The sequence below is a fragment of the Tyto alba genome, unplaced genomic scaffold (genome assembly GCF_018691265.1).
Source record: "Tyto alba isolate M040663 unplaced genomic scaffold, T.alba_DEE_v4.0 Super-Scaffold_6, whole genome shotgun sequence".
Taxonomy (NCBI): Eukaryota; Metazoa; Chordata; class Aves; order Strigiformes; family Tytonidae; genus Tyto; species Tyto alba.
Window position 1 is genome coordinate 27,112,637 of NW_024881327.1, and position 27,457 is coordinate 27,140,093.

Here is a 27,457-nt window from a genome sequence, read left to right on the forward strand (position 1 = left end):
GCAAATACATCACCTTCTGTGTAGGAAATATCTATTTCCTCAAAGACATGTAGTGCCTCTTAAATGTCACAGCTGAGTAGGGACCTCAGTGGAAGATCATGTTGCTTCTATCTCACTTCTTACTTTTCATGAATTTCAACCTATTGCAGCAGTAAAGGCTTTGGAGGAAGAAAGAAGGTTGACTGCCCTCTATGGAAGACTGAGAAATAAGTCATGGGCTGTGCAAGGTGCAGATTAGTTGGTGGTGGGGAAAGTGCCAGGACAACCTTACTGAGTAACTGTGATGGCTTGTGGACAGGCAATAAATATTGCAGTAATAACATACAGGTCTGTTGTAAAAATACATTTATTCGTATCTGTGAAAGGTAGGATCCATCCAGCCCAGCAACTTGCCTTCTATAGTGACCACATATAAATGGCCAGGGTAAAACAAGAATAGGGCAAGCCTTTATGACACCTTCATACAAGTATTCCTCAAGGATCTGTCTCAGAAGGCTTCCTGGATCTGTCGTGTTGTGTTTGTCTGGTGATTCTCAACAGATCCCTCTTCAAAGTGTCTCTCTTGAAACCCATCCGATCTACTTCATCTACAAGATAATTTGAAAAGCATAAAGTTCCACACATCTTATGGCTGCTGCATGGTGAACAGTCTGCTTTTGTTTGATTTCAGTCTAGCTCTTACCAGCTTCACTGGAGAACCTCTAGCTCTTGAAACAGAAGAGATACCCTTTCACCTTCCTATTCACCCTTACCATCCCATTCAAGATTTTGCAGACCTTAATTGTACCCCCCTTACACCACATCTCTTAAAGGCTGGAGGTGATTCATTCCACTTATTTATAGTGATAGATGCCATAGAAAATCCCAGGAATATATCAAAGATTTCCTCAAAGTAAGCTTCAAAAAATGCACAGAAGAAGAAAGCTTAGGGGTGCCTGTGAGATATCTAAAGGAAAAAAACTGAAGAATCAATTATTTAATAAACTTTATCCTTCCTGAATGAGGAAGCAGATGAGTGGAGAAGAAAACAGGGGAAACAATGTGGTTGTGTACTGAAATATTGCATCAGGATGCACACACACAAGTGTTCTGACATAAAACTACAGAGGTATTCATTTTGGTATTTCTGACTTTGAAACTCTCGCATACATGGATTTCCTGGGAGAAAGGGGAGAAGGCATTTGGGAGGCCATAGTCTATTCTCCTCCTCTCTGTCACCCTTGGTAATTTTTCCCCTGACTTAGCTACATAGAAAAAGAAGAACAAAATCTTTATCTCTGTTTCACAGATAGGATAAAATAGAGACAAAATGACATTAAAGGCTGGAAGGGAAATAATGTTGGTAAAATGCACAGTTAGACCATGGAACGCATTGCCATGGGCATCAGCAAATTTGGCTAGATTAAAAAGGAAGCCTGTTACATGGATAACAAGAATACCCAGTGTTTTAACAGCCAAAACTAAACTATGAATATTCTGCAAAGAAATTAAAACATGCTTCAGAGTTTAAGGAGTTGTCTCACTGTTTGAGACTCACATGAGACTTTATCTAGAGCTACAACTCCCCATCTCAGGACCTACTGACATCTTAGTTTGAGGTGCCAAGTTCTAGTCAATGTTGGAGACTCTTGGCCTGAGCCAGCGTGGAAATTTGGGGGGAACTTTGCTATTTGCTTCCCACTAGAAAGCTATAGAGGATACTGCCACAGTGGGCTGCAGTAGGGAGTTCTGTGGGTATGCTTAAACTGGAAAGCATGTTAAATTAATCTTCTCTAGCCTCAAAAGTCAACAATGAAGATGCACTAAATACCTGATATAGTGGTCATGCCTTTAATGATTAGTTAGGACACCTGCCCATGGGCAATTCATCTTATCCTACAATAAACAGACTAGATGAATTGATCTCCAAAAGTGCTGAATTCTCTCTTTGAAATGAGTCTAGATGATAATTCTATGTACAGACATTCGTATTAAATGTGAGAAGTTAAGTGAGATTAATGTAGCTCCTTTAAATATATCTGAGATAGCTATAAACTAGTTAACTTCAGTATTACTAGCTGTGAAAGTTAGCTTACCTGTCAAGGTCTATTCACATATTTATTTTACCCATTCCTTTCCTAGTAATATTTTGGTACTTACTTTGCCCAGCTATTCTATGTGACTACAAGTCAGAAGGTAGAAATAATTTCAGGGGCACAAGGGATCTGCACAATCTCTCTTCTTTCTCTTTTTCCCCCAAATCTTGAAAGCCCTTTCTTCTCATCTAATGGTAGGCATAAATGGTAGGTTTAAATGGTAGTCTTTGTAATACACTGGGCAAAATTTTTACTGCACTCTTGTAGATTTGCATATGCAAGATGTATTTCTCACTGTTAAGCAACTGGTGAATTATTCTGGCATGTTCATTACTATCTGGTACATTAAAAAAACCTTTTCAGTACGTTTCCTTGTGTAATATTTGTGTTGGTCGTGATGCGTTTGTACAAAATTCTTCTGGTGCTCCTTCTAATACCTTCCTATACTGCTCTTGTCCAAGCCTGGAGTGAGTGTTTACCTGTCTATCCTCTATTGCTCTTTGGTCTCTGATAATGGGATGGCCCAGCTCTTCTTTAATTGTTTGCATGTGAGCTGGTTTGTTGCTGCACTCTTTGACAGTCATCATACCCAGCCTTTTTTCTATCGTGACATTAAGCCTTCTGGTCATGTGAGCTACTGGAGTCATGCTGAGATCTTGGACTTGTCAACTCCCTGAGGACACCTAAAAATTCAAGAAACTTTGGAGCCCAGATGTCAAAAGACAGATATTTTTGTTTAGACTTTGAGTTAAAACTTTGTTGTTAGTTTAAAGGCATGCTATAGCACTGCCTTAAATCTGAGGACTTAGCAGCTGCCTCAAAGGGAAGCAGGAGACAAAACATGGACCTCTGTGAAGTTGGGCAGGACTTTGGTAGAGAATTACATTATTGATCTACACATCATTGTGAATGTGACTGGTGTGCCCAATGTCACCAAGTGTGGCAGGATCAAAAAAACACAGCATGAAGAGGTACCTGACTGAGTTCTGCTCTCCAGCTCCCAGTTAAAATCTTCCCAAAACATGTTCAAAGTGTTTGCCAGCAGTCCATACCCACCTTGCAAGCTGGTCTGCCAGACAGAGAGCCCATAGCTCCCCAGCCTCCTGGTTTCTCTTCTCCTAAACAAGCCCTGTTCAAATACTGTTCCTGTGGTTTTCAGTTATTTTGCTGGTCCCTCAATCCACCATCAAGAAAACAATATCAACAGCAATGAAGAATATTTTATGGTAGGTCTGTATTACACTCTACTGTTTAAAGTTACTTTCAGTGGTGCAACTAAATTATCACCCCCAAAATCTCTCAAAACTAAGAAAAAGCTCTGGAGAAAGGAAAAGCAGCACATTTTCTGATATGAAAACCAGATAATGAAGAATGACTGTAATTTTTCTCTCAGTCACAGGTTTCTCTATTGAGAGTGAGAGAAAATCTTGTTTGTTATTTCTGCCCACAGCAAGTGAGGGAAGAGAAGTAGACAGAGGAAATGGTTGGTGACAGAAGCCTCTAAGAAGTGAAAGAGGGCTGAATAGGGTGAAGAAGTTTTGATGGGCATGAAAAGGAAAAAGAGGAAGAGCCTATCTGTGGCCAAGGGACCCACAGAGATGCTTCTCTGACAAGAAAGATTGCAGAGAAGGGGCTTTTCAGACTCAAGACCCCACCCAAATGACCAACACTGTCTCCAAAGAGAGAACGGACATGGACCATGAGATGATGAATCATAAACAGGTGAATAACTTCTGGAAATGACGGTCTATCAAAGTTGCTGTCCAACTTGTATACTTTTCTTTCTCTCTTTGGTACTTTATGCTACATGTGGGCCTGAAATTTCAGTCTTTCCCCAAGTGGAGACTTCCTCCTAGAGAGGGGTGGTTTGCCACAAGAACTCTTCACTGCTCTTACTTCCGTTGTAGTAGAGCAAAATCAACTGTTCTGGGAGCTGAGTGACTTTAGTCCAAAACTGGAGCAAGATCACTATGGCGTTTCAGTTAACTGAGTCCCTGAGGGCTTACCACGGAAAAGATTCAGTCAACTAGTGCTTCGATCCCTGCAGCCCAGAGGTAGGATTGATGTTACACCCACCCCAGTCCACAGGGGTCCTGAACTTCTAAGATAAAGGAGATAAATGATGGAAACAGCAAGTTAACACTGAGCTCTTCTGGAAATAGAACCAAAGACATGAAACATCCCTTCCTTTTTGCGTTCCCCACGTTTGCATAACATTTCTGCATTTGAAATTTTAGGGAAATGAAATAAGTTTTGGTTCCAACTTGCTGCTTTTTCTGCAAAGTGTTGTTTTTTGTTTGTTTTGTTTTGTTTTTCAATCCTGAAGACAAAACATTCAGCTGAATGGAAAGCTCAGCCCCCACCTGGCTCTAAAATGTATACAGATGTATAAAAGAAGCTTGATATTTGAAAATTACTTTTGCTCTTTAAATACATTAGGTCAGGACATATTAGTAGCCCTGGTGATGGGCACTTTTAGATATTTATGAAATGCAAAAGGAAAACAAAACCCTCCTTCAAAATGAAAACTCCTTCTCCCAGTAATTCTTCAGCCCTGGCACTGTGCAGGGATTGGCATGTCTCTCAAATTGAAAGCAGATCACTTGCTCTGTTTAACGAGGGTGAAGGCATACAGGCCATGAGAAACCAAAACTGTGCAGCAGAAATCCAAATGCACGGTGCTGCCCTGCTCACCAAGCTGTGAGAAGCCACACAGAATGATAAGCAATGCTTTTTGCCCAAGGCTTTTGGAAAGATTTCCCGGAGTTTTCCCCAAAGCTTTTGAGAGCATTTGAGCCTTTCCTCAATGCATATGCTCAGCATGCATTTAAGAGGTTTTCCTGAAGGCTGCTAAGCACATATTCATCCTTCACCACCTGGCCTTTGCAGAGCTCTTTTCCTTGCTCTCAGAGCTGCCGTCCAGCCCAGGGCAGCTACAATTCAAGGCAAGCACAGGTAGTCAGAGCTCAGCCCTCAGGCAGTGACCAAACCTCTTCAGTCCCTCAGAGGCATGTCCCTGTCCTCAGAAGCAGTGTCATTTTGTAGTTGCTTTGATCCCACTGTCCTGCTGATGTCTTTATCTGCCATCATGGTAGAAGAAGTTTGGAGGGGAAGAGACAGCATTTTCAGGACTGAGAACTGGCAAGCTTCATAAAGCTTGCAAAAACACTTGTGATCCAGACCTGTACCACAAATGCTCTGTTAGTCGACTGATTGACATCAAAGTGGTTAATTGCTGATCAGTAGTTGTAAGAAGGTCACCATCAGCACAGCAATAGCCACGTCCTTTGGACCATGGAGATGTGCTCTGCTGTCCCTTTGCTTCTGCTGCAGCTCTGGGGTGAAGTCCTAGCTGTACTGTAGCTGTTGATGTTCAAGTCACTGCTTTCCGCTGGACAACACTTCTTTCTGGAGCTCAGAAATGTCACCTTATAGGGCAAATCTGTTCCAAGCCCTTCCTTAAGCAACTGTTCAGTTTTATTGTCCTTCCCTCTTGCCACAGCAGCAGCAGCCAGAGCAAGGAAAGTTGCAGTTACAGTTGCTTGAAAAACAAAGCAAAAGTTGCCTGCCTTGCAAAAGGGAGCACATCAGTGGCAGTGGGCAAGGAGCTCTGCATGGACACCTGAGTGTGTGCTACTACAAACGTGTGGGGATGGAGTGGAAGGAGGGTGGTGAGAGCGGGCTGGTGGGACTGGTCACCATGAAGTGACCGCATGGGCACTGCCCGTGTGCTTATACCAGCGCTGCCCCACGCACGAGGGATGTGACCCTGTGGCTCCCTGGGCTCAGCAGTAGTGTGGTGGGCATGGCAGATGTGGCCATAGGACCAAAAGAGTAATTTGGAGGAAATCCCCTAAGTGAAAACAAAGACTCTGTAAGTCATTTCCTCTGAGGAGAACAGAATGACATCTGTGTCGATCCAGCTATTACGCCCTAGTCACAACAAAACAACTCGCTTGCAAGCAGCACAGACCCTGCTTGCTTTGCTCTAGACTGACCCTTAGCAACATGAGAGATATATTTCTACTGAACTTTACAAGCTTTTTTTTCTCTCAATGAGGTTTTGCAGACTGACAGCTTCTATAGGTAAGGCTGGGCTAAGAGAAGGAGGTAAAGAAGAAAGCCTGGGTGACATCTTACTATAGACCCTGAAGTCTGAAGTTCAGTACAGTCTCCTGATGGGTGCAAAAAGCCACCTTCAGTTACTCGGGCTGTAGGTGAGTGTCTGAGCTTTGGGGTGGGTGGCTGTGGCCCTTACACGTGGTTAAGTGTGTGGAGAGGCACTGTAACCCCGGGGGCCACCCGGGCATGAGCAGATCTGCCATGGGCATGACAGAGCAGCAGCCCGAGGGCGCCCAGCCTGCCCGGGCTGGGGGAGCGCTGTGCCCACCGCTTCCCCCCGGCACAGCCCTGGGAACGCTCGCTTCATCGCGGTTTGCGACGAGAAACACCTGAGCCCTAAGCGCCGGTGACACGCATTTTAAAGCCAGCTGGGGCCGCGCACGCCTAGGTTTTGGGGAGAGAGTTCGCATCCCGCTCCGAGTTGTTTAATTTCACTTTTACTTCACCGACGCTTTTCCGGGCAGCTCCTGCCGGGTCTGTTCGATGTGGGCCGCCCCCTCGCCTCCCCGCACCCCACCCAGGCCGGCGCTGCTGCCGCCGCCGGGGAGCGGGGGCTGCCCCGCCAAGAGCCGCGATCGGCGGGGGGGTCAGGAGGAGGCGCCGCCGCCGCCTTCCCGGGCCGGAGCGGGGCCTCCCTCCTTCCACCTCCCTCCTTCCACCTCCCTCCTTCCACCTCCCTCCTTCCACCTCCCTCCTTCCACCTCCCTCCTTCCACCTCCCTCCTTCCACCTCCCTCCTTCCACCTCCCTCCTTCCACCTCCCTCCTTCCACCTCCCTCCTTCCACCTCCCTCCTTCCACCTCCCTCCTTCCACCTCCCTCCTTCCACCTCCCTCCTTCCACCTCCCTCCTTCCACCTCCCTCCTTCCACCTCCCTCCTTCCACCTCCCTCCTTCCACCTCCCTCCGCGGCGGCCGGGACACCCAGGTAAGGCGGAGCCGGGGCTGGAGAGCAGCGGGGCCGTCCCCACAAAAAGACGGGGCGGGGGGGGGAAGAGTTTATCGAGTTTATCTCACTGCCCTGCCAGCTGGGGCTGCCCTCAGTGCAGGTAGCCGAGGCCGCGCCCCTTTCCCCCCCCCCCCCCCCAATCCCGTGCTCAGCCCCCTCCCCGGGGCTCAGCCCCCCCCCAATCCCGTGCTCAGCCCCCTCTCCGGTGCTCAGCCCCGCCGGTGCTCGGCGGCCCCCGGCCCGGCGGCGGCTGATGGAGCGCAGCCTGCAGCACCCGCTGTTCGCAATTTAAAACGGGTGCGACGCCGCAAGAGCAGAGGCGTTCCTTCCTCGACGGCCAAGTGTCACACGGATCCGCAAGCGGGAGCTCCGACAAAAGGTGAATTTTAAACTTTTGCTCAAAACTGCTGTAATTTGCGTATTATAATGGGTTGTAGCCCAGGCTGCCAGCTCCAGGTTGAAGCTAACAGTTGCCGAGTATTTCCTTGTTTACGTGACTTTCCTCTCTGAGTTTTTCCTTATATCCGTGTAACTACCGTGCTTTACTAAGACTGTCCCACCTCATCTCAAGGCACAATTAGCCTTGTGTGTGAGTTCAGCCATCTTAATAATTCCCCCTGCTTTGTGTCCCACGGAGTGCTTGTCCCTTCTTGGCAGTACCTTGTGCTGGGATGCAGCACGCCCACAGCTCATGCAGTGGGTGGCTAGGTGATTTGGTGGTGCTTTTCCATGGGCTTTCTTTCTGCATCCTTATGAATTGGAACCAATAATTGAACTGTAAAGTGAGCTTTTAGTGTAGACATGGCCATGAGCTTTCCGCTTGGAATGGCAGATGTGTACCTTACCGTGACAGACGCTGATCTGAAATAATTTATGTTGTTTTAAGAGTCAAATAAGCGAGACTGTGGCTTTTTTAGATGGAAAAACTGACCATAGCAGAAATGCAGGTTGTAGATGTTGCTGATGCTTTATCTGTCTGTCTCGGCTTTGATACAGCGTGGCTCTAGGGTGCAGTATCGCCATTCAAGTTCTCAGAACTCTCCAGTGACTGCACGATGGATTCTTACTTACGGCTGCCATCCAAATGTTTATGGTATTTCGGGCCATGAGAAAGCAGCACCCATACGAACAGTCTCCCAGTTACGCTTGAGGGAGTACCCAGAGTGATTTTGCACATGCTCCTCTTTCCTCCCAGCACAGCAGCTCTGCTGCTCAGATCGTGCCAGCCGGGCAGGAGAGGCCCTTTGGGTGGCCTGGTCTTGTTTCCTGGGCTCTGCTCTTGTAGGTGGGGAGGCACCTCCCAGGCAGGGTGCTACTCATAGCCTTTTGATGGTTGTGTTTTGTAAGGGGACTACAGCAAGGAAGAGCCCATTTGCTATCGGACTCTCCTTTGGTAGTCTTTGTATTTCTCTAGTTTTTGTTTTACATGTTTTATTTATTGAGAAATTGCATTTTATAGTGAAATAATCACATTTGTCTCTGCATTTAGTCCTCAATGAAAGGGTGCTTTACATGTTCTGCTAAATTTCTAAGTGAATATTATGAGTGTTTTGAACCAAATGATTTCTGTGTGAGCTTGCCTGCTGAAACCACTGAATACAGAGCAATGTGGTTGCATTTGGCACCTGGTTACTTTCTCCTTTTTTCTTTTAAATGAGATAATCTCACAGATGTGAAAATCAAAAACCAGGTTTTGGAGTTCACATAATTAAAACATACTGCCAGTTAGACCTCTGTCATGAAGTAACTCTAGTTCTCAGCTGCCAAACCTGATTTTATAAACCCTGCAAAATTTATAGGAGTACCACTTTTTTTTTTTATGTTAATGTAGAATTTTAAAAATCTTTTAAAACCATTGGTTGTGAGGTACCTAGAATTATGTCCTCAGTTAAGTTACTTTTTAATTCTTAGATATGGGCTTGGTATTGTGGATTTGGCATTGCAATGTAGCCAGTAACCTGGCTGACTGCCTACAATGTCGGACAAGGGAGAAAAAGAAAATGGAGCTGATAAAACAGTATCAGCTCCATATTGTTTCATCTTGCCCTGAAATAACACTGTATTCAGAAATGCCGTGATAGTGTAGTATCCTGTAATTAAAGTTAAAATAACTGGGAAGTGGTTACTTTCACAGAATTGCTTGGAAGCATCAAGAAAAGTCTTCCCCTCCATCAAATGTAGGTGCAACCTGTTACAGATTTAATTCTCTCTGTGTTATGTTAGCTTATAAACTGTATACACAAGATAAGGTGCATAATGGTGTAAGTTTCCTACAAATATTTATCTCAAATGTGTGAAACATTTTCTGTTTCTTAGACAATGGGTCTGTGCTTCCTGCTGTCAATGCAAAGATCATGGAAAAAGTGTCTTTAGCTCCTGTTAACCATTGACCTCTAAGATGTTTTTCTATTTTTCCTTGTTTTGATTTTTTTTTTTTCAGTAACCTATTACTTTTTCACTGATGAATTTGGAACTGTGCTTTTAAAAAAGGCAAGTGTGTGTATGCTGAAGAATCAGTTGTAGTAGTCTACAACTTCTCTTCTGCAGAAATAGGATAAGAAACGTACCAGTATAAAAATCAAAAGATCTGGAAAGCAGTACTCAGGCAGAATGAGGTAAAGGTTGGCATGGAGAAGAAGGCCTGAGGTGGTGTTTTGTGGTTTTTTTTAAATTTTTTTATTTTTTTTATTTCAAGAAACATATGTGCCTCTGGACAACATTCATCATATATTTTTGGATTTGTGCTATAGACTTTTATTATTACATAGATGCATCTATTTGTACAGAATTACTAATACATTGGCTAAAAACTGACAGCAAAGGTCAGTCAGTTGTTACACTGTGGAATTGAGAGTGATGAAGTTCATTAAATGACCTGCTGATACCCATAGCTTCCTCTGTTATGCAAAAGGCAGGGGAAGGGCCCTCAGTACACTGATTGCAGCCTCACTGTCCTCACTGAAGAGATGAGGCCAGTTTACAGTAATTCTGCTGGCCAGGGCCTCGTGCTAGCACTAGACATTAGAGATACTACTGCTATAATGGGGCACAGCTCTCTAGAAACCAGTGAAACTGCACCTGCATTTTAACAAGTGGTCACTCAAATATCAAGAAATATATTTTTGTTAACAGAGGGTGTTACTTCTAAAGGCAAATCACTGGTTTGTTCTGCTGGCCCTCAGGCAGAGGAGCATTCTACTCTGCTGCTTTTGGTCTGTTTTGTTTTGTGTTTTTTTTTTTTTTTTTTTTTTGTTTTGTTTTTTTTTTTTAAGAAAACAGCATTAGGAAAGAAAGCAGGGTGTAGGTGAGGAAAGCCAGTGTTTGGGTGGACGTGCAGGTCCTTTTTCTGGCATGGAAGAAGAGGAACTGGGGAGCAGAGGCGTGTGATTGACCACTGCCCTGTGGCCATTACAGCTCCGGCAGTTCTCAGTCATCCCCTTCCCTTGCTCAGCCACATGGGCCGTGATTCAGAGTCAGAGAAAATACCATGTGAGATAAAACCTTGAAAAACAGATAGACTTCTTACATGTGGGGAGATGAGTCTCATTGTAGGAGATACTTTGCAGGGAGGGGAGTGGGTTTTTACAATTTCTTACACATGGAGGTGAGATGGAGTAAGGAGAGGTTCATTCCTTGCAAGCACAGTGAAGAGGCTGCTGTGTTCAAGTGGGATCATGAAATCTCTGGAAGAGTAGCAGAAATCTCCTAGGAGTAGGTTTGTCCATCATGAGTAGGGTTTACCTTTCTTAGGAAAAATTACATCACCTAGGAGAAGTCTTTGTTTTTGACAATACCCAAAATTTTAGGAGGAAAATAACATTGATGAAAAGAGGCATCTTGGTTGGATGTCTCTGTCCTGTATTCTAGGCAGTTCAGTAAAGCTCATGCCTAGCTTGGTGTGGTCCAGCCTTGGTACCATGGTCAGGAGAGATGCTTTTTGGGGGCATGCTGCAGAGATAGGAGCCTCTCTGGGAGAGCCTGAACCTGGCTGACTGCTGATGCACGAGAGCTGTTCCCCATCTGCCAAGGGCAGCCGTGGGACTCAGCTCTTCATGACGGGAAAGAGAAGCGTTTGGCCACATTTGCAGTCACAGTCCCTCTTCTGAGGCAAAGCAGTAGGCTGCCAACTAGGCTGCCCCATTTCAGCTCTTAAGATAAAAATTGTATGTGACATTAAACAAACGCAGGAACAAGGGAAAGGTGGGGGGAAAAAAAAAAGGCTGCAGTGTGCTGAGGTACATGGGACCTGGGCGAATGCGTTCTTGGCACTCCTGCTTTTCCTCATTCACGTTTCTCTTCTCAGCGGATGTATGAATGGGTACCACTTTGCCACACATAGGGTATAACTTCATGTATGTTCAAGTAGGTCACAGCTGAGTTTCCTGTCAGGAGGGGTTTTGTTCAGCCCTGTGCCTATTATGAGCTACGATCTGATTAAATCATCAGAATGCTTTAGATCTAGGCCTTGTTTCCATTTGAACGTGGGGCAGAAAAAAAAAAGGCTTTGGGTGGTACAAGAAGTGGGGTTCTTCCTTCTGAAACGGAGTCTGGGCAGGACACCTGGACCCTGCCCTGCCAGAGAGTGCATTGTGCCCTGTCATGTTAGACTGGGACCAATTCCTGTCTATTTATGCCTGTTAAACAGAAGAATACTTTTTTTTTTTTTTCTTCTCTCCACAGGATAGCCACCTAACTCACTGTCAGACCCAGAGGATACGTGCCTTTCAGTGTTAGCTGAACATAGTATCTGTTGTAACTCTCTCCTAGGCAGCCCTATGTACAAATCTTCTTGACAGGTTCCCTATGCTAGCCTACAGGTTAGGTGAGATAACCACAATACATCAAATTCTTAATGTATTCAGGGTTGCTGCTCATCCTGTGAATTACAGGATGTCCTATATCACAGGCTCAAGATCCATATCCTGGCAGAAAGAATAATTGTGTGTGTGTGTTTGCCATGTCCCTCCTCCCCGGTTATGAGCATCTTTTCCCAGCTGAAGTTGCGAACTACGGCCATTCCCAGTGCCACAGTGGGAGAAAAGAGGGGGCCTGTCACAGCTCAGGTAGTGTGACCCAATTTGAGGGATATGTTCTTAACATGTAAACTGAGTTGAGCTGAATGGACTGCTTTTTCTGTCCCATAGGAGATCCTTTAAACTGGTAATCTTAAATATACTTTGGGATCTTTTGTAAATAAAATTGTTATTTAAACTGTATCCAGCAAAGATGCTGAAAAGAGCGTTTTTTAACATAAAGAAATCTAGCACTTAGTGTTAAGAGTGACTGGTTCAAAACTGCCAGCGCAACTTCAGCTTGCTTACAAGTAATGCTTTATGAGATATGTTTAGGTATGTAGCCACGTGTGGTTTTCTTTTCCTATCGGGCCACTCTTTCATTCAGACCATGGCTGGTTGCAGTGTTTTGGTTTGCTTTGTTGTGGTAGGCTGTGAGGACCAACTCATCCTCAGTGCTGAAGACTGATGCCAGGCTTGCAACTTAGGTGACCTCTCATTCATCCTCAGTGGCTCTTGAATGGAGCGGGTTCTGTTGTTGGGAGGAGGCATATTTACAGTTCTGGTGTGTCAGATGAACCATGAGGGTCTGTTTTATGGGAGGGGAGTTTAGGAGAATGACCTGGTGAAAGGCTGTGGGGTGTGAGAGCAGTGAGAGACCAGCCGGAGGGCTGAGGTTCTGAGTCAGGGGCTGCAGGCAGCTCCTCCACCATTGCAGCAGTGCTCTCTTCCCACCAAGATACTCTGAAAGCATGAAGGGTATTATTGCTGTTTGATTAAAAAAATAGTCATGGGCATGCAGCAAAATTCCATGAATTTTGTTTAGTTACTTTTCTGGATCTCTTGAACTGCAGCTAACTCTGAAAGTCAGTATGAAGCAGGTAGTCCCTGTGAAAACCTGACACCTAGCCATAAAAGATTATCTTATCTCACCTTTCCAGTGTCTTAACTTTATTCCTTGTAACTTTGACCTCAGTGGGACTGGACTGTGGAAGCCCAACTTCTGGTGATGCCCCTTCTGTAATATCCTTATGCCTCACTATAAATAATCAGAGAGGAGTAAGATACTATAAAGCGTTAATGACCATATTGTATGAAGTCTCAAAGAGATTTTAAGCTGAATGCTGTTCCTTAAGATAAATGTCTTGTGGCACCTGACAAGTGCTTTCGTTCCCTATTCAGCTTGCAACAGTTGAAACACCCTGACATCAAGGAGAGCGGATATAACAAGATGCTTTGCTGGAGATGCTCACTACCTTGCAGGACTGAGTGGGAAGGGAAAAGATGAAACCCCAGCTCTGCCTCAGTTGTGCTTATTTTCAGATTCAGTGAGAAATTTTTTCCCTGAATTAATACTTACATTTTGACATGAGTGAAACTAAAGTCCTTGTTGCTTAGGCTGCACTGTATGTGAAGAAGAAATTATTCAAGGTCACAACCTGGATTTTCAGTCCTGTATGTGAACACTTTATTAGTAAACAACTGAAATGCAAGTGAAAGCTTAACAATTTAACAGAACTCTACAAATAATTTTAGGGTAGAACTCTGTGGGACCTGCCATAGTATCTTCAGGAAAATAAGCCTTACTCTTCCAAGTATTTCTCCAGAAAGTACCCAGCAGTGTGGATTCTACTTAGAGGTCTTTGTCCATTTAAAAATTTTTAATCCCTAACATAACATACATGCGGTTCATGTATGCAACACAGAAACTGAAAGGCTTTGTTATCTGATTAAAGAAAATTAAAGCAGCTGTAAGTACAGTCCTTCAAGTACTGTGTCAGCTAGACGTGCACAAAGCATGAGAACACAAAATTCAGTCTTCTACATTACTTCTACAATTTTGCATGCCATCAAGTGGTAATTCTCACAGTAAGGGTAGTGTTGTCCCATCTCAGTGAAGTGAGGATGTGATATGATGGTGAGGGAATTTTGAGCTTCATTTATATGAAATTTTCCTTGTAAGCTATCCAATGTAACAGGTTAAGAGTCTGGAATTGGAAGATGAGAACACTGACCTTGCCAATGCCACTGTTTTAGTACCTGTAGCTCTGAATTGCCAGATGTGAAAACAGTAGCATGAGATGTCTGCCAAAATGTAACAGGCCATTCTGTTTGGGTTCGATATCTTGGGCTCATTTTGTGGCAGCAGGAATATATCCCGGTGAAAACGATGCAGGGGAAACTTGAAAAACAGGAACTTTCAGTATTTCCTGTCCCCCACTTGCTGCCTGGGGTTTTTCCTCATGCGTGCACAGAAGGCAGTTCTGGCCTGTAACTTTTGGTGGATCAGCACTATCTGTATGAGAGAGGTTTAGGGCTAGACAGTCACTCAGCAGGTGCAAAAAAGCAAGAGTTATCAAGTGGCCTTAATACTACCTTGGAATAAAGACTTTGAGGGGAAATATGCCCATTAATCAACATGGATGCCAGCTCGTGAGTTGTGGCCAGCGGTTCATCCTCTGAGTCAACTTGGCACCTTTGCCTTCAGATGAAATTCCCCTATTTATTACTGCAGTATTTCTTACTGTGTAGCTTCCACACAGTCTAGCAGGCGCTTGTTTCTGTCTCTATTTAAAACCTGTTATTAATATAAGTGTATGGTTTTTGTTATTAATGTCTCTATTAATGAATGTGTTTAAACATAGTGTAGTTTCTGGTATATTTGATTTGCATCAAACAGTCATAATGGGGGGAAAAAAAGCGCATGTTATATAAATTCTTAGTACATATTGCTAACATCTTACCACATAGCATATGGTTACCTGGGCTATGTCTTTTGCATGCCTAATTTTGTTAAAAGGATAATACTGGTGTACAGGTGTTGGAATCACTCCTGGTGGAGCGTACAGGGCATGCAGGAGCTGTGCTTAATCTCTTGCTCACAAACCTGTTTAACTCTTGCCTCAGATAACCTCACTAGTCTGTGAAACTTCAGTATTGAACTTCAATATTACAGCTTGCTGCTAAGATGTTCTTCACAGACCATCTGAAAAGCAATTAAAAGGCTAACTAGAAAGAGGATATGATTCTATTAAGCTTATCTTTTTAGAGAGAGAACAGTTGGTTTTGTGCCTACAGTGGTGGGGCTGTTAACAGCTATTCCAGTAGAGTAGACATAAACTTGGCTTAGATCTACTCTACATGGGTAACTTAGAAGGGTGGATGCTTGATAAGACATATAAAGAGTATCGTGATTTTAGCAATATGGAGAGTAGACTGTGGTCTTCAACAGCCCAAGAAAAAGTAACAGCACATCCCTGGAGCTGGTTCAGGGCCATCTCATCTGGTTCTTTTAAATTGGTGTTAATGTGAAAGAACAATACATCAGACATCACTTCTCTCTAACCTAGTGCTTATCCAGAGGTAGGTTTCTCTTCTGCAAGGTGCATGCCTAAGAGCCCCCTCCCCCTCAAATTTCCTGAAAGCCAAATATTTTTTTTCAATTTTTCCCTGACCTCAGGACTTCCTTGCAGCTCTTCCCTGCCATACGCTTATTTTACGATCACGCAGTCCTTGTCTGGGATGTAGCCAATTCATTACAAATGGGTCTGGACTGGTTTTCCCACAAGCCATCCCTTTGCACTGGGGCTAAAGGATGCATGTGTAGTTGTCATTCTGTAGATAGTAAAGCATTTGGCTGGCTTTTATGTTGCAGGTGCTACAAGGTTTTTATCCATTTGACAAATAATACAGTTTCTATATAGTTGCAAAGGGCGGGGGGGGAGGGAATCTTGAGAAGGTCTGCAGAAGCGATAAAAGGATTTAAACCTGAATTCTGATGAGACAGTTCCATCTAATTGAAATGATATAAGTAACGTTAGAAATAAATGACAAACAGAGAAGGAGCTACAGCCTGATATCAATCTGGGAAGTGGTAGTTTCCCTGAAGAAATAAAAAGTTCCTTTACATTTCTTGTGAATAAAATATAAATGCAAAAGGCAGGTGACAAGTTGCTAGGTAAAGAGCTTGCCTCTCTAGCAAGAAACAGCAAATATGTAGTTGATGTTTGCAAGCTGTCTTAAAACCAAATGCTGTTTTGATTCAATTAAAATTTGAGGAACTTCTCCAAATAAACTCATCTCACAAATTGTACTGCTGGCTGGCACACTGTGAGGGTGAATTGCTACCTTTTTGAGTACTGTCAGATCATTATACCTGGTCCAGCAGAGCTCCAATGGAGTGCATAATCTGAGATTTTGTAACTAAAGGCATTTCAAAAGAGATTTCAGAACCTGTGTATCCATATCACTGGATTTCGTGCAGGCATTGAGAAAATTATAGGTGTTCCGTGACCCACTGTGTTTCTGCATATGCAGAGTATATCAGGTCATTTAGGGGTAGCTCGGGACATAGAGTGCCTGAGGTGAAGTCATAATTGATGCCTGCTTCTACTTAGTGTGGGATGTAGCTACAGACCACTTCTACATACCTCTTGCGAGACATGGAAAATATATTTTTAATTCATAAAGCATTTATCAAACTTAAAGCCAATCCTGTTTATGCCATTCTTTGAAAATTGTATGTCAACCCAGGAGTGAGTGACTCAAGATGTTCATCCCTGGTCTAGTCTGTTTTTTCCATGGAGTTCAGCTGAGAGAAGCTAGCAACAAGCCAGCTATGATCACAAGCAGGTGCAGTAGAATCTGTACCCGAGTGAGTAGTTCCAGATTAGTGTTTGGTAGTGCAAGTGCAGGGTGTAATGTTGGTACTGCTTTTCTGCTATCAGGAGCCAAGTCAGGACTTCTGTGGCTTCAGCTGTGACATAGAAATGTACCAGTGGTGCTTTGCCATGGCAGTCCTTCAGTGTAGAGAACAGACAGCCTTCTTGAGAGTATTTCAGCTTTGCTTATTGATGACAAAATATGTTCAAGCCAGAAGAGCTTTCCTTCAGCTACTGATTGCGTTTTCTTGGTGGCTTTTAAGATGATTGGAGGTAATGATCTAGAAGGCTGGGCATTGCTTTTATGTGTTGAAATGTTATGGCAGGAGGCTGGTTCTAGCTCCAGAGTGAATGGGCTTGGGACCAGAGGAGAGTTGGTGCTAGATGGTTAATAGGTGGCTTTTTTCTACCATTCTACACTTTTAAGAGTTATGTCAGCCCAATGGTACAAAGCAAGACTGAGATCATATTTAAGTTAGTACAAAGTTAGGGTCATTGTATTGGTATCAGTTACTTGGCATGTATGCTGGCAGAGTAGAAAGAGTTAACTTTAGTAGTTGGTGAACTAGTTGTTTAGGGGAAAAAGTTCATCTTAGAATGTTTGGAAAGAGAAGTAACTGAGGAAGTATTAGTCATTCCTTGTGCTGTGCATAAAGCAAGTCATAATTTTTAAGTATGACAGGATTTTAGTTAGACCGTGTAAAAATAGTGTCTTGAATACTGAAATAAATTAAACTTGTTTTTGGTGTAATATATTATGTGCTCACCTGAGATGGTATAACATTTGGAAAAACAAACTCAAATTGCGAAGCAAGTGAATTAAACAGACTCCTTTACTATAATTATTTGCAGTTTTGTGTACGCAGTTGACCTCCTACTTAGTGGTGAGCTTTAGGATTCCTAAACAACTAGATTCAACCTCTGATTTAACAGAATATTTATTTTTTTCCAGCCCTCTAATTCTCCAGCTTCCTGGAGAAGTAGGAAAAGCTTTTTCGCAAGCATGTGCCATTTCCTTTGCCAATCTCATCTTTGCCCATTTCTTTAGTAAGTGGTTGTTACGGTTTCTCTTCCCTTGTTATTGGCAGGGAATTTTAGGAAAAAGTCTAGGGCAGCAACTCTGCTTTACCTAGTGCCCACCTGGTACCACAGGGCCAGTGGGGAACTGGTAGAGTAGCCTCGGTCTATGTAGAAGTGAAGTAAATAGACTCTGCTCTCTGAGCTTCTGCTCCTCCAAACCAATGCCATACCAGTTTGGAGGGAGCTCTTCCATTTTCCTCTAACATTTATTTGAAAATACCTGCCAGAGCAGAGGACCATTTCCTTCCAAAGATGCATACACATGTAAGAAGGACCAGTATACCACATAGCTCCTCCCAGTTCAGACCCTGAATTTCCCTTTCTGTTCATGCCTTATCTTTTGCTTATTCTCTATCAGCTGAGGGCCAGTTATATTTGTGAAAGTAAACCAAACTAACATTCTTCACCAGACCTTTGTGCTGCACAAGTGAAAAAGCAAATCTCTTTATGCTCTGCCTCATCTGGCAAGCTGCATTCAAACACCTCACAGCATCCTGAAGTCCTGGTGATGGCACCGCAGCGGGTAAGAGCTGCTGTATGTCAGCAGAAAAATAAGTTTGCTATTTTCACTGCACTTTGTATGTGGTATTTAGAAATAAAAATAAACCTGAACAACACATTTTGAACCTGGGGAAATCTGCTGTCTCCCTTTTAAGGGTTAATATCAAATATCAGTGCATAAAAATATTAGTCTTGGATTTGGTCCTTGTCTGAACAGTGTGGATTAGGCATCATGGAAATGGCAACAAGTGCCGTACTAGGCAGTGTTATAGTTAATGACAGCATCTTCATTCAGCTGTTTAGTCATCACTGTGACAGCACTCCTTTCCTCATTCAAAAAATCAGAAATCTACCCTCAAAAAGAAGTCTTTAAAAAGAAAGTGAAATTGCTTTTATTTTATTTTTTTTTAATTGCCTTCTCTCATTTTAGTCTTCCTTTGCTTGAATCAAATATGTGATAATTAAAATATAGCTTATTTTCTTGCATGTGATTTTTCTGGCTGTTGCAGGAGGTTTTGTCAGGAGGCCTCACTGGTGCTAAGTTTATCTTGTAAAAGTTTGGTCTGCCTGTGTGCTAAGGCCACCAAATATACAAAGTTCTCACCTGGAGGCTGCATGAATGCAGTATACTCTGCCAACAGACAGGATATTTTAGCTATATCAGTCTTTATGCGAGGCCAAAGCACAGGTTCTCAGTAGAAGAGATCGGTTCTGCCTGCAGAAGACTTGAGATGGAGTTTCTTCTGTGGAAAGCATTGTTCAATGGTGGTCGGCCTCCTCGAAGCTTTTCATAAGAGGGTAACTTTGGATGCTGGAGTGGAATTTAACAATAGTAGCTAATGCTAATAGCATTATTATGGAAATAAGAGCAACCATTACCTGCTGCATATGGGTTGAGCAGAGGGTGATGCAAAGCCATGTTGTGTATGTGGTTACAGAACGACCTAATATTCTGAAGTCTAAAAAATTAGACTGGCAGGTATTTGAGATTGTCTTGCTGTTAAAGGTTTTCTGTGTATGGTTTTTAGATTACCTTTCCCTTCAGTATGATGAATTACAACTACCCTCTATATTGATACATACATATAAAGATCTCTTTCCCCCAACAACATAAGATCAGCTTTTCATGTCATACTATTACTCTGTGTGAGAAAAAGGGGATGGATGCAGGTAGGGGTTAAATTTTAATCTATATAGATGGTGGTGAAGAATAACAAAGACTTTTCACAATCACTGAAATAGTGGCAAAAACACAGGCTAGGAGATGATACAGCTATACCAATGTCTTTGCAGACAATAAATATGGTAGAGGAACAAGTTCAAGTTCAGAAAGATATGCAATTCTTGGACAGTGGGTTTTGCTTATCTTTAGTACAGAAATAAACAAGACTTTCTAGTCTTCAGTGAAATCTCAAGATGAACTCATTATAGCTTTTGACTAACAAAACAAATATGGGAAGTTGGGGATAGCATACAGTGCCAGAGCTGAATACCTGCTCTGTCACCAATGCTATTTCTTGAGGCAGTGACAGATTCAAAAGCTTTTTATCTTTACAAAGCACAGGTTTGCAGAAGGTCAGTAGGCTGAGAAAACTTGCATTTTGTTACTTTAATTGATGTTTCAAAGTTGGGTTTGGTGTTTTTGGTGTTTGTTTTTTTTTTTTTTTTTTTTTTTTTTTTTTGTGCCTTGCTTTCCTGTGTCCCAAACTAAGTTTCAGCTTTATTTTCTTTCAGCAAAGAACATTGCAAATGCTGAAGAGGTTTTTGATCTGAATAAACTGAAGGCAAAATAGTCAGTGCAAGTTTATAGGTATTTCAGAGCCTCTGTGTGGAAGAAATAAGAAAAGCTACAAATACTCAGCTCTAGAGGAATGAATAAAAATGCAAGAAGTTCAGGATAGTGAAAATTGATCAGTCCATCCTTTGTATGGTATCCCACAGTGTTGCTAACTCAAAGTTAGCAGTGAGTAATTTAAATTTAAAAATGCCTCTGTCAACATTTTTCTACATAATGAATGGTAATAATGTAGTTTTTGTTTCATAAAGCAGAGGTTCCTTTCCTAATAATTTATTCATGAGGGAATTGAAGAAGACAGACTATAAAGCTGTGAAAGGATAACTTAGTCATTGGAGTCTACTGCTTACAGAAGGTCACAATAAAGAGTGATAGCTGAGTTTACAAATGGTTTGGAGACATGTGTATGTCATTCTCCTAAATCTGAACTTGTTTTAAGGGGAAAGAAACTCTTTTGTTGCTCTTACCATTTTTCCGGAGCTGTTCTATGCATTTTGGCTCTACTTCTCTTTTGTGATGGTTGATGAGTTGATGGTCCGTTTTGGTGTGATGAACCACCTCGATGCCAGCTGACTCTAAGAGGGACTGTCACTTTCTCAATGTTGTTTTCTCTGCTTACCCCAGTTACTTAAGTTATAATGCTGAAAGGAAGCAAATGCTTGTATTTTGCAAAACATAGTGAACCTGTTTCTGAGCAATTTAGGAAAACCTGTGCTGGTTGTGATGAAACACCTTCTGCGTGTGTATGTGAGTAGCTTTCAGTTGAAGAAAGGATATTTTGCAACATCTCATGGTTATCTCAGAATTTCCAGTCAAGGAGCTGTCACTGAGTTACACCTTAGCCTGTTTACTTTTTAACATAAATTTAGTGCAGGCAAATATAAATTTTATTTTCACAGGGTCTGATTATATATAAAATTACCCAGTTGTTCTTTGGTTGCTTTTCAAACAGGGACTAGGGCTTTGCGAACTTCTGGGTATAATTTTGAAATCTATCAATCTACACCCCTCCCAAACTGCATTTCTCTCATTTAAAAAAAAGGAGGGGGAAGATTACATATGATAGTGGCTTATAAGAGTCTGCTGTTTTAAAAAAAGGGAGGGCGGAGGAGGGGAGGGGAAGAAAAAAAGCAAATCAAAGTGTTTTTTACTTCTCCCTTTTCTGGCATAGGATACATTTCAGATATCATTGCAGTAATTTTCCCCTCAATTCCAGTTTTAAAATTATGACAGATTATGCTCAAGTATATTTTTCTGTATTTGTATTTCTGTGAAATTTACTATTTGAATGGGGATTAATACCAGTTGTCTTTTATTCGGTTGTCTTATTTTTTTTTGAGTGTGAATCTGCAACCTTAAATGTGGAACAAAAAGAATTTTCTGCCTTATGAAGCCCAAGAGCAGATGTTGCAATCCTTACTTGCCTACACCGAGTAGTAATTATTCAAATAAGCCTGTGCTGGATACTCGTGTAAGTAACTATTCATATGTAACTTGGTTTCTAGTTTCATGATAAAGCAACAGCAGCTTCAGCAGAAAAAACAGGGTAAGGAGTTCTCCTTTTCTTCTTCCTTCTGCACTGTTTCTGCTCTCTACCCAGAGCTGCAGCATGCTGCTTGTTCACTTACTCCACTGCAGCTGTTTGCAGGGACACATTTTTAATTTGGTAAGCAAATGGATCTAATGTAATTAAAAAGAAAAAATATCTGGAAGAGTTACAGATTTGAGTCAGAATTCCAAGATACCTACTGTGTACTTAAAATTGACCCTTTTTTTTTAAATTGAATTAGTGAATATTACATAATTTTAATTAATGTACTGCACTACGTGATATATTTTCAATATTAAATATGCAGACCTGGAATTGCTACTGGTTTGGATTAATGGACCCAAAATCTGAAAAAGAGCAGTCAGGCAGGATGCATGAAACCCAAGTCAGAAAGCTGAGAATGCTGATTTCTTAGAGGGATTCTGTCTTGAATGTCAGCCCATCAGTTTAGCGTTAAGACTTGGCACTAGGTAAATGTTACCATCACTAAGGAGGGGTTGGAACTCAGAAAACAGAGTTCCAGTTTGATTTTATTTATGCTTTCAGACACAGACAAATGTTTTCTATTGGTGTTCATTTTATGACTGTTGTGATAAGTATGTTTTTCAGAATGCCTTTTTTTCTCCTGAACCACTCTATGACTGTGTTACAAAGCTTTGTGCCATATAAAGTGGCCATTCTTTAATGTATTTGGGTCATAGAAGATCTGATCAGATTGGGATGCACTTTCTCTTTTCTACTCACTAGAACTTGCACTGGGACTTTCATATGTTTATTCAACTGTTTGAATGTTACATGTGTTTACCAGCTTATGGTGACTAATTGTTTCAATATACAAATGCAATCCAGGAGCTGGGAGTGGGAACCAGGAGATACATGGGTAGTGTTGCAACTGCTGGGGTTACCTCATCACTTAAAGCCTTTGTTTTCTCCAGTGAAAACCAGGCAAGGTGGCATGCATAAGAAGCTCTGTCTACAAGTAAAAACTTACTTTGTATGTCTTGACCAATATTGACTTAGCAGATTTATCTTAACAGTTGTTTTAGTTTGTCTTGAGGAAGGTTGTGGTGACTTCACGGCCATAAGCGTGGATACTTTTATAATGTGAAGATGGATCGGTGCAAGTTGATGCAGTCTTTTTGATACTTAAAGTTGAGAATGTTTTCCCACCCTAAAAAAAGCTGAGAATCTGTAACTCTTTCTGATTTCAGCCAAAATTCTGAGTACTCGGCATCTGTGCAAATTAGATCATATTTGTTATCATGTAACTAATGTTGGCAGGGAACAGGGCAAGTCCTTGGCAGGAGCGATACAGTGAAAAGTTTAGATGGGTGGCTACACAAAGCTCCTGCAGCTGTTTATGACAAGATAACAACATGTCATGCGAACAGCTTCATGTCCTGAGCGATTATCTGGGAACAATGGAATATTTTTGAGGGGAAAATTGCAGAGAATTTCTAAAACTGTACTGAAGAAAAGGTAGTGATGTATAGGTTTGATAAGAGGTAAGGGTGGCTGTTCTCAATGGAGTATTGCAATTTTGGAAAGGAGCTTTCAGAATAATAGGTGAGGGTTCAGTTGTCCTGAGCCTTATTTATGGAAACAGAAATGTGGCTGGAGCCATTAGCTTGGAAAAGACCCCAAACAAAACAGGTTTCTGTGACCAAATGCAGATTCAAAGGCTGATCTTCTGACCCGGAAAACTGGTTCTAATCTGCAGAGATCTCCATAGCAGAGATGTAGCAACCAGGTACAGACATTGAGCAATTACATTATTGACGTTTTTATTTTTTAACACTGATTTTTGTCAAAAGGATTTTTTTGTTTCATGTAGAATGTTAATGTGACCAAAGAGGGCTGGTAGGGAAATGAAATATTTTAGCATTATCAGTATTGAGATTTAAAATCAAAGCTAATTTTGAATCCTTCTTGTGGTCTCTAGTGTAGCACTATGAGGATCTCTGAGATCATTTTCTAAGATGGATAATAATTGTGGTTTTAAGTGCCAACGGCGAATTTGTACTATAGAGAACGGAAGGATTGTTTTGAGTGGGAGAGCTTGTGATGAGAACCCTTGTAGTTTTGTGTGCCACAAGCTGGTCTGAAAGTTAATACTGACTTAATTCTTTGAACAATTTTCAGTTCATGGTAGTATCTTTCTTTCTGCAATTACCTTTAAAATTGCCAATTTATTTTTAGAAGGGCAATAAAACAGAATTAGGTTGTTTTAGTAACTAAAGAATGCGCTCAACACAATTATTACTGAAAAAAGATATGTCTCCTTCCTGGGAATGCAGTGTGACAGATGACCAACAAAATGTATCTATGTACGTGCATCAGAAGAGGAGAAACAAAAAGAGATTATTCATAGTAATCACCATTTCCAATCCTATTATAGTCTTTTACTTATGCATCCTAACCTGGTCATATTTTGTAGTTCAATGTAAATCATTCATTTTTCAACATACAGAGCTGTACCTTGGAGGGGAAAAAAAACAAAAAAACAAAACAAAAAAAAACCAAAACAAAACAAAACCCCAAACCTTAACATTTAAAGCCGTGAACAGCTACATCCAGCTGTGTGAAATGGCAGGAATGTGGGACATGAAAGCTTAGTTGGCCAAAACAGGGAGTGGAACATGGTATCAGGACTGGACTAGAAGGCAAAGGGTGTCATTTCATGTACTGTCACAACAAATAATGACATGTTTAGGTACAAAGCAAAAGGAGAGGCACTAAAGTGAATTTGTTTAATGTTATTTAAACTTTCCTTTTGTAAGATTATGTTGTGCAGAGGCCTGGGGCTTTTCAAGCTTGTCTGTACAATACTGTGAAAAGCATTATTTTGTCCATGCTGAAGTTATGTTACCTGCGGAGAAAAATGTACATACATTTCCCTGCTGAATTTTGAAACACGCTAAGTAGTAAAGAGGTGCATAAACGAAGCCTTGTGAGAAATTATAAAAGTTGTGGGGCTTTTCCCCATAGGCTGGAGGGAAACTTCCTAGTCATACAGAGACGTGCAAGTGATTATCTAGGGCTTTGGCTTGGGTTATCCCCCCACTCCCTCCACACATAGACACACTTGGGAAGATACTTGTAGTCACTGGTGCTTCAGCAGATACTGCTGTTCCTTCTTCAGGACACGGCCTGAAGTATCTAGCCCGAGCTGCGGCTGAGATCTGGGCCGGCAGCGTGCCCTGGCTTCGGAGCATGGCTCGAGGCGAGGGCCGTGCCCAGCACAAAGCTGGCGAAGGGAAAGGTAATGGGGTGCGAGGTGGAAAAAAGGTTTCTGGAACAGCTTCTCCAGAAGCTCCGCCGCACCTCTCATTCCTGCCTCTGTGCCACCTCCTGCGCTGGGTCTGTGCAGGCAGCAGTCAGTGGTGTGTGATGAAATGTCTGGCTGGATCCCCCCCGTAGCCCGCTTCCCAGCCCGGCGGGAGGAACACGTGCACCCACGCAAGGCAGAGTGGCACGTTGGGGCGGCAGCGAGCAGGCGAGGGAGGAGGTCAGCTGTGTTTAAGCTGGCATCATTGCAAAGAGCAGAGGGATTGACTGACAATGTCTCTGGCAGGACCCTGGAGCTGGATTTGCAAGCAGAGTAACTGTGGGTGCGTTCGTGTTTATGTACTCCTAAGTCTGTCCTACAGGTATCAATCACGGTGTAAAACTTTAAAGCAGCTTGACATTACTGAGTAACAAGAACTGTCAGAAGTGAAGTACTTAGATTGTTGATGGTCAGCATGAAGTCTTTCTAAATAGAAGATGGAGGGCATATACTTAGGACTTCCTGAAAAATAAGTTTTAATTCTATGTTCTCAAATTGACAACTTCTAAATGATCATTTGTGTCTGAAATTTTTCATTAATGTAATTGCGGTGAATTTTCAAAATTACTTTTACTGATCCTTGTTCAATTTGTATATCAAACATTTTTGCAAATTGCATTTACATATGCATAGCAATTAACACTTTGATACACATTAGGACTTTGTGGTGAAGAGCAGTTGTACACTGCTGTTTGCCTGGAGCACATTTTGGACTTCTCACCCATATTTTCTGTGACATAGGCTGCAGTGTCCCTTATTTCATCCCAGTCGGGTACAGCTTTTGACTTCCTGGGAACGTGCTGGTGCAGCTCTCAGCTGAGCAAAGCCTGAACTTCCTTGTCTAATAATTAACTCCTGTAAACTTCCAGATGCTTAGGGTGAGCTCCAACTTCCAGTTTAATTTATAAGTAGAAGCTCTTTTTACTACCGAAATCTCCAGCCCTGTGATCCTCCAAAGATATCATAATGATTTATTCCTCTCATCTTCACAGGAACTGATATTCAATGGCTAGAAACAGAACTGACAAGTGGCTGAAATGAATACGACTATCATCCTACAAGAGATTTTGATTAAAAGATCACAGCAGAAGAAGAGGACTTCTCCCTTAAACTACAAAGAGAGGCTTTTTGTACTTACAAAGTCTATGCTAACATATTACGAAGGTCGAGCGGAGGTAGGAGACACAGATTTATACTATAGAAAGCCTTTGTTCCTTTTTGCTTTTGTATACTCTTGGCTTTTTTCCTGCCGTATATCATACTGTCAGGAGCGGATGGGGGCAATGGTCATGGGTGCCACTGAGCATGAGCTGCTATTTCTTTTTTCTCTTATAACACAGATTGACAGAGGCATAGATAACTTACCTGATAGTCAAAGTGAACTGGTTCTTAATCAGAGCAGTAGTACATAGCCAGGATGCCAGAAATAAGATAAACCAGTTCTTATAGCTGTCCATCAAAGTTGATTTCTTTTTCTCTCCAGAGAGATGAAAGATTACTGCTACCACAAAGTGGGGAAAAGGTAGAAGAACTTAAAATTGTAATTGCTCGTGACCTTGTTTACTGTGAAGGCCATTACTTTCACAGGACAAAGAGCATTCGATAGGAGCAGTGCATTGCAGACCAAGCTCACTAGAGGTGAGATCCATTAAAATGGGTCACGTAACCTGGTGATTGAAATGAAGCTAGAAGCAGTTTATCTTTGACAGCATGAGCCCCTCATCCCTGTTGCCACTTTCTGTGTAAATTGTTACACCAGAAATCAATAGTGTAAACTAGTCAAATCCTCAGACCATCATTTTTTCAAATGAGCTCCACTCAGTTTCATCAAGGTAACCTGCCTTCAGGGTGCCCTGTCATATCTTTAGTGCTGGGGGTAAGATTTTCCACTTAACTGAGGCTACTTTCCGGATTTGTCACTGTGCTGAAGGGGATTAAAATGGCTGCAGTGGCTAGTGAAGCATGCTCTACACCCTGGGAAGCCATTCAACAAATAAAACTTAATGGAGACAACTCTGCAACCTCTTGTGTCAGCTGTGTTACTTCTGATTAAAGAAGGGGGTATAGGAGAGCTAAGGCTTGCTTTTCTAAGCATGCTTCTCTGCCAGCGCTTCTGCCTGAAGCAGTATTGAGCTCGCTTACCATGCTTCAAGACCATAGCAGTCTGTTGTAGCTGCTGTTCTCTGAATATAGTTTGGGCACAGTCACGGATTAAGAACGGGATCATAGACTGGCTGAGGTTGGACGGGGCCTCTGGAGGTCAACTGGTCCAAGCCCCCTGCTCAAGCAGGGCCACCTACAGCTGTTTTCCCAGGACCATGTCCAGATAGCTTTTGAGTATCTCCATGGATGGAGACACCACAACCTCTCTGGGCAACCTCTGCCAGT

The 27,457-nt window shown here is 42.3% G+C and overlaps 1 protein-coding gene and 1 long non-coding RNA gene across 9 annotated transcripts in view; one reads left to right on the forward strand and one right to left on the reverse strand.

Annotated features, from left to right (window-relative positions):
* Positions 1 to 330: 330 nt before the first annotated feature.
* LOC122154920 lies at positions 331 to 7,317 on the reverse strand. The gene is made up of 2 exons (XR_006167037.1): positions 7,095 to 7,317; positions 331 to 587 (listed from the first exon to the last, which is right to left on the reverse strand). It is a non-coding gene; the product is annotated as an uncharacterized LOC122154920 (long non-coding RNA).
* Positions 6,085 to 27,457, forward strand: part of TEC (tec protein tyrosine kinase) — a 54,533-nt gene continuing 33,160 nt past the window's right edge. The window contains exons 1-3 of one of the 8 annotated variants that reach the window (XM_032999217.2): positions 7,095 to 7,122; positions 7,357 to 7,522; positions 26,062 to 26,244. In XM_032999217.2, the coding sequence (XP_032855108.1) occupies positions 26,107 to 26,244 (138 nt within the window). In that variant the 5' untranslated portion in view covers positions 7,095 to 7,122; positions 7,357 to 7,522; positions 26,062 to 26,106. Of the gene's footprint in view, positions 6,293 to 7,065; positions 7,123 to 7,322; positions 7,523 to 21,532; positions 21,664 to 21,714; positions 21,739 to 25,641; positions 25,948 to 26,061; positions 26,245 to 27,457 lie in introns of those variants that run through there. The other 7 variants (XM_032999218.2, XM_032999220.2, XM_042808226.1 and 4 more) reach the window with 7 other exon arrangements.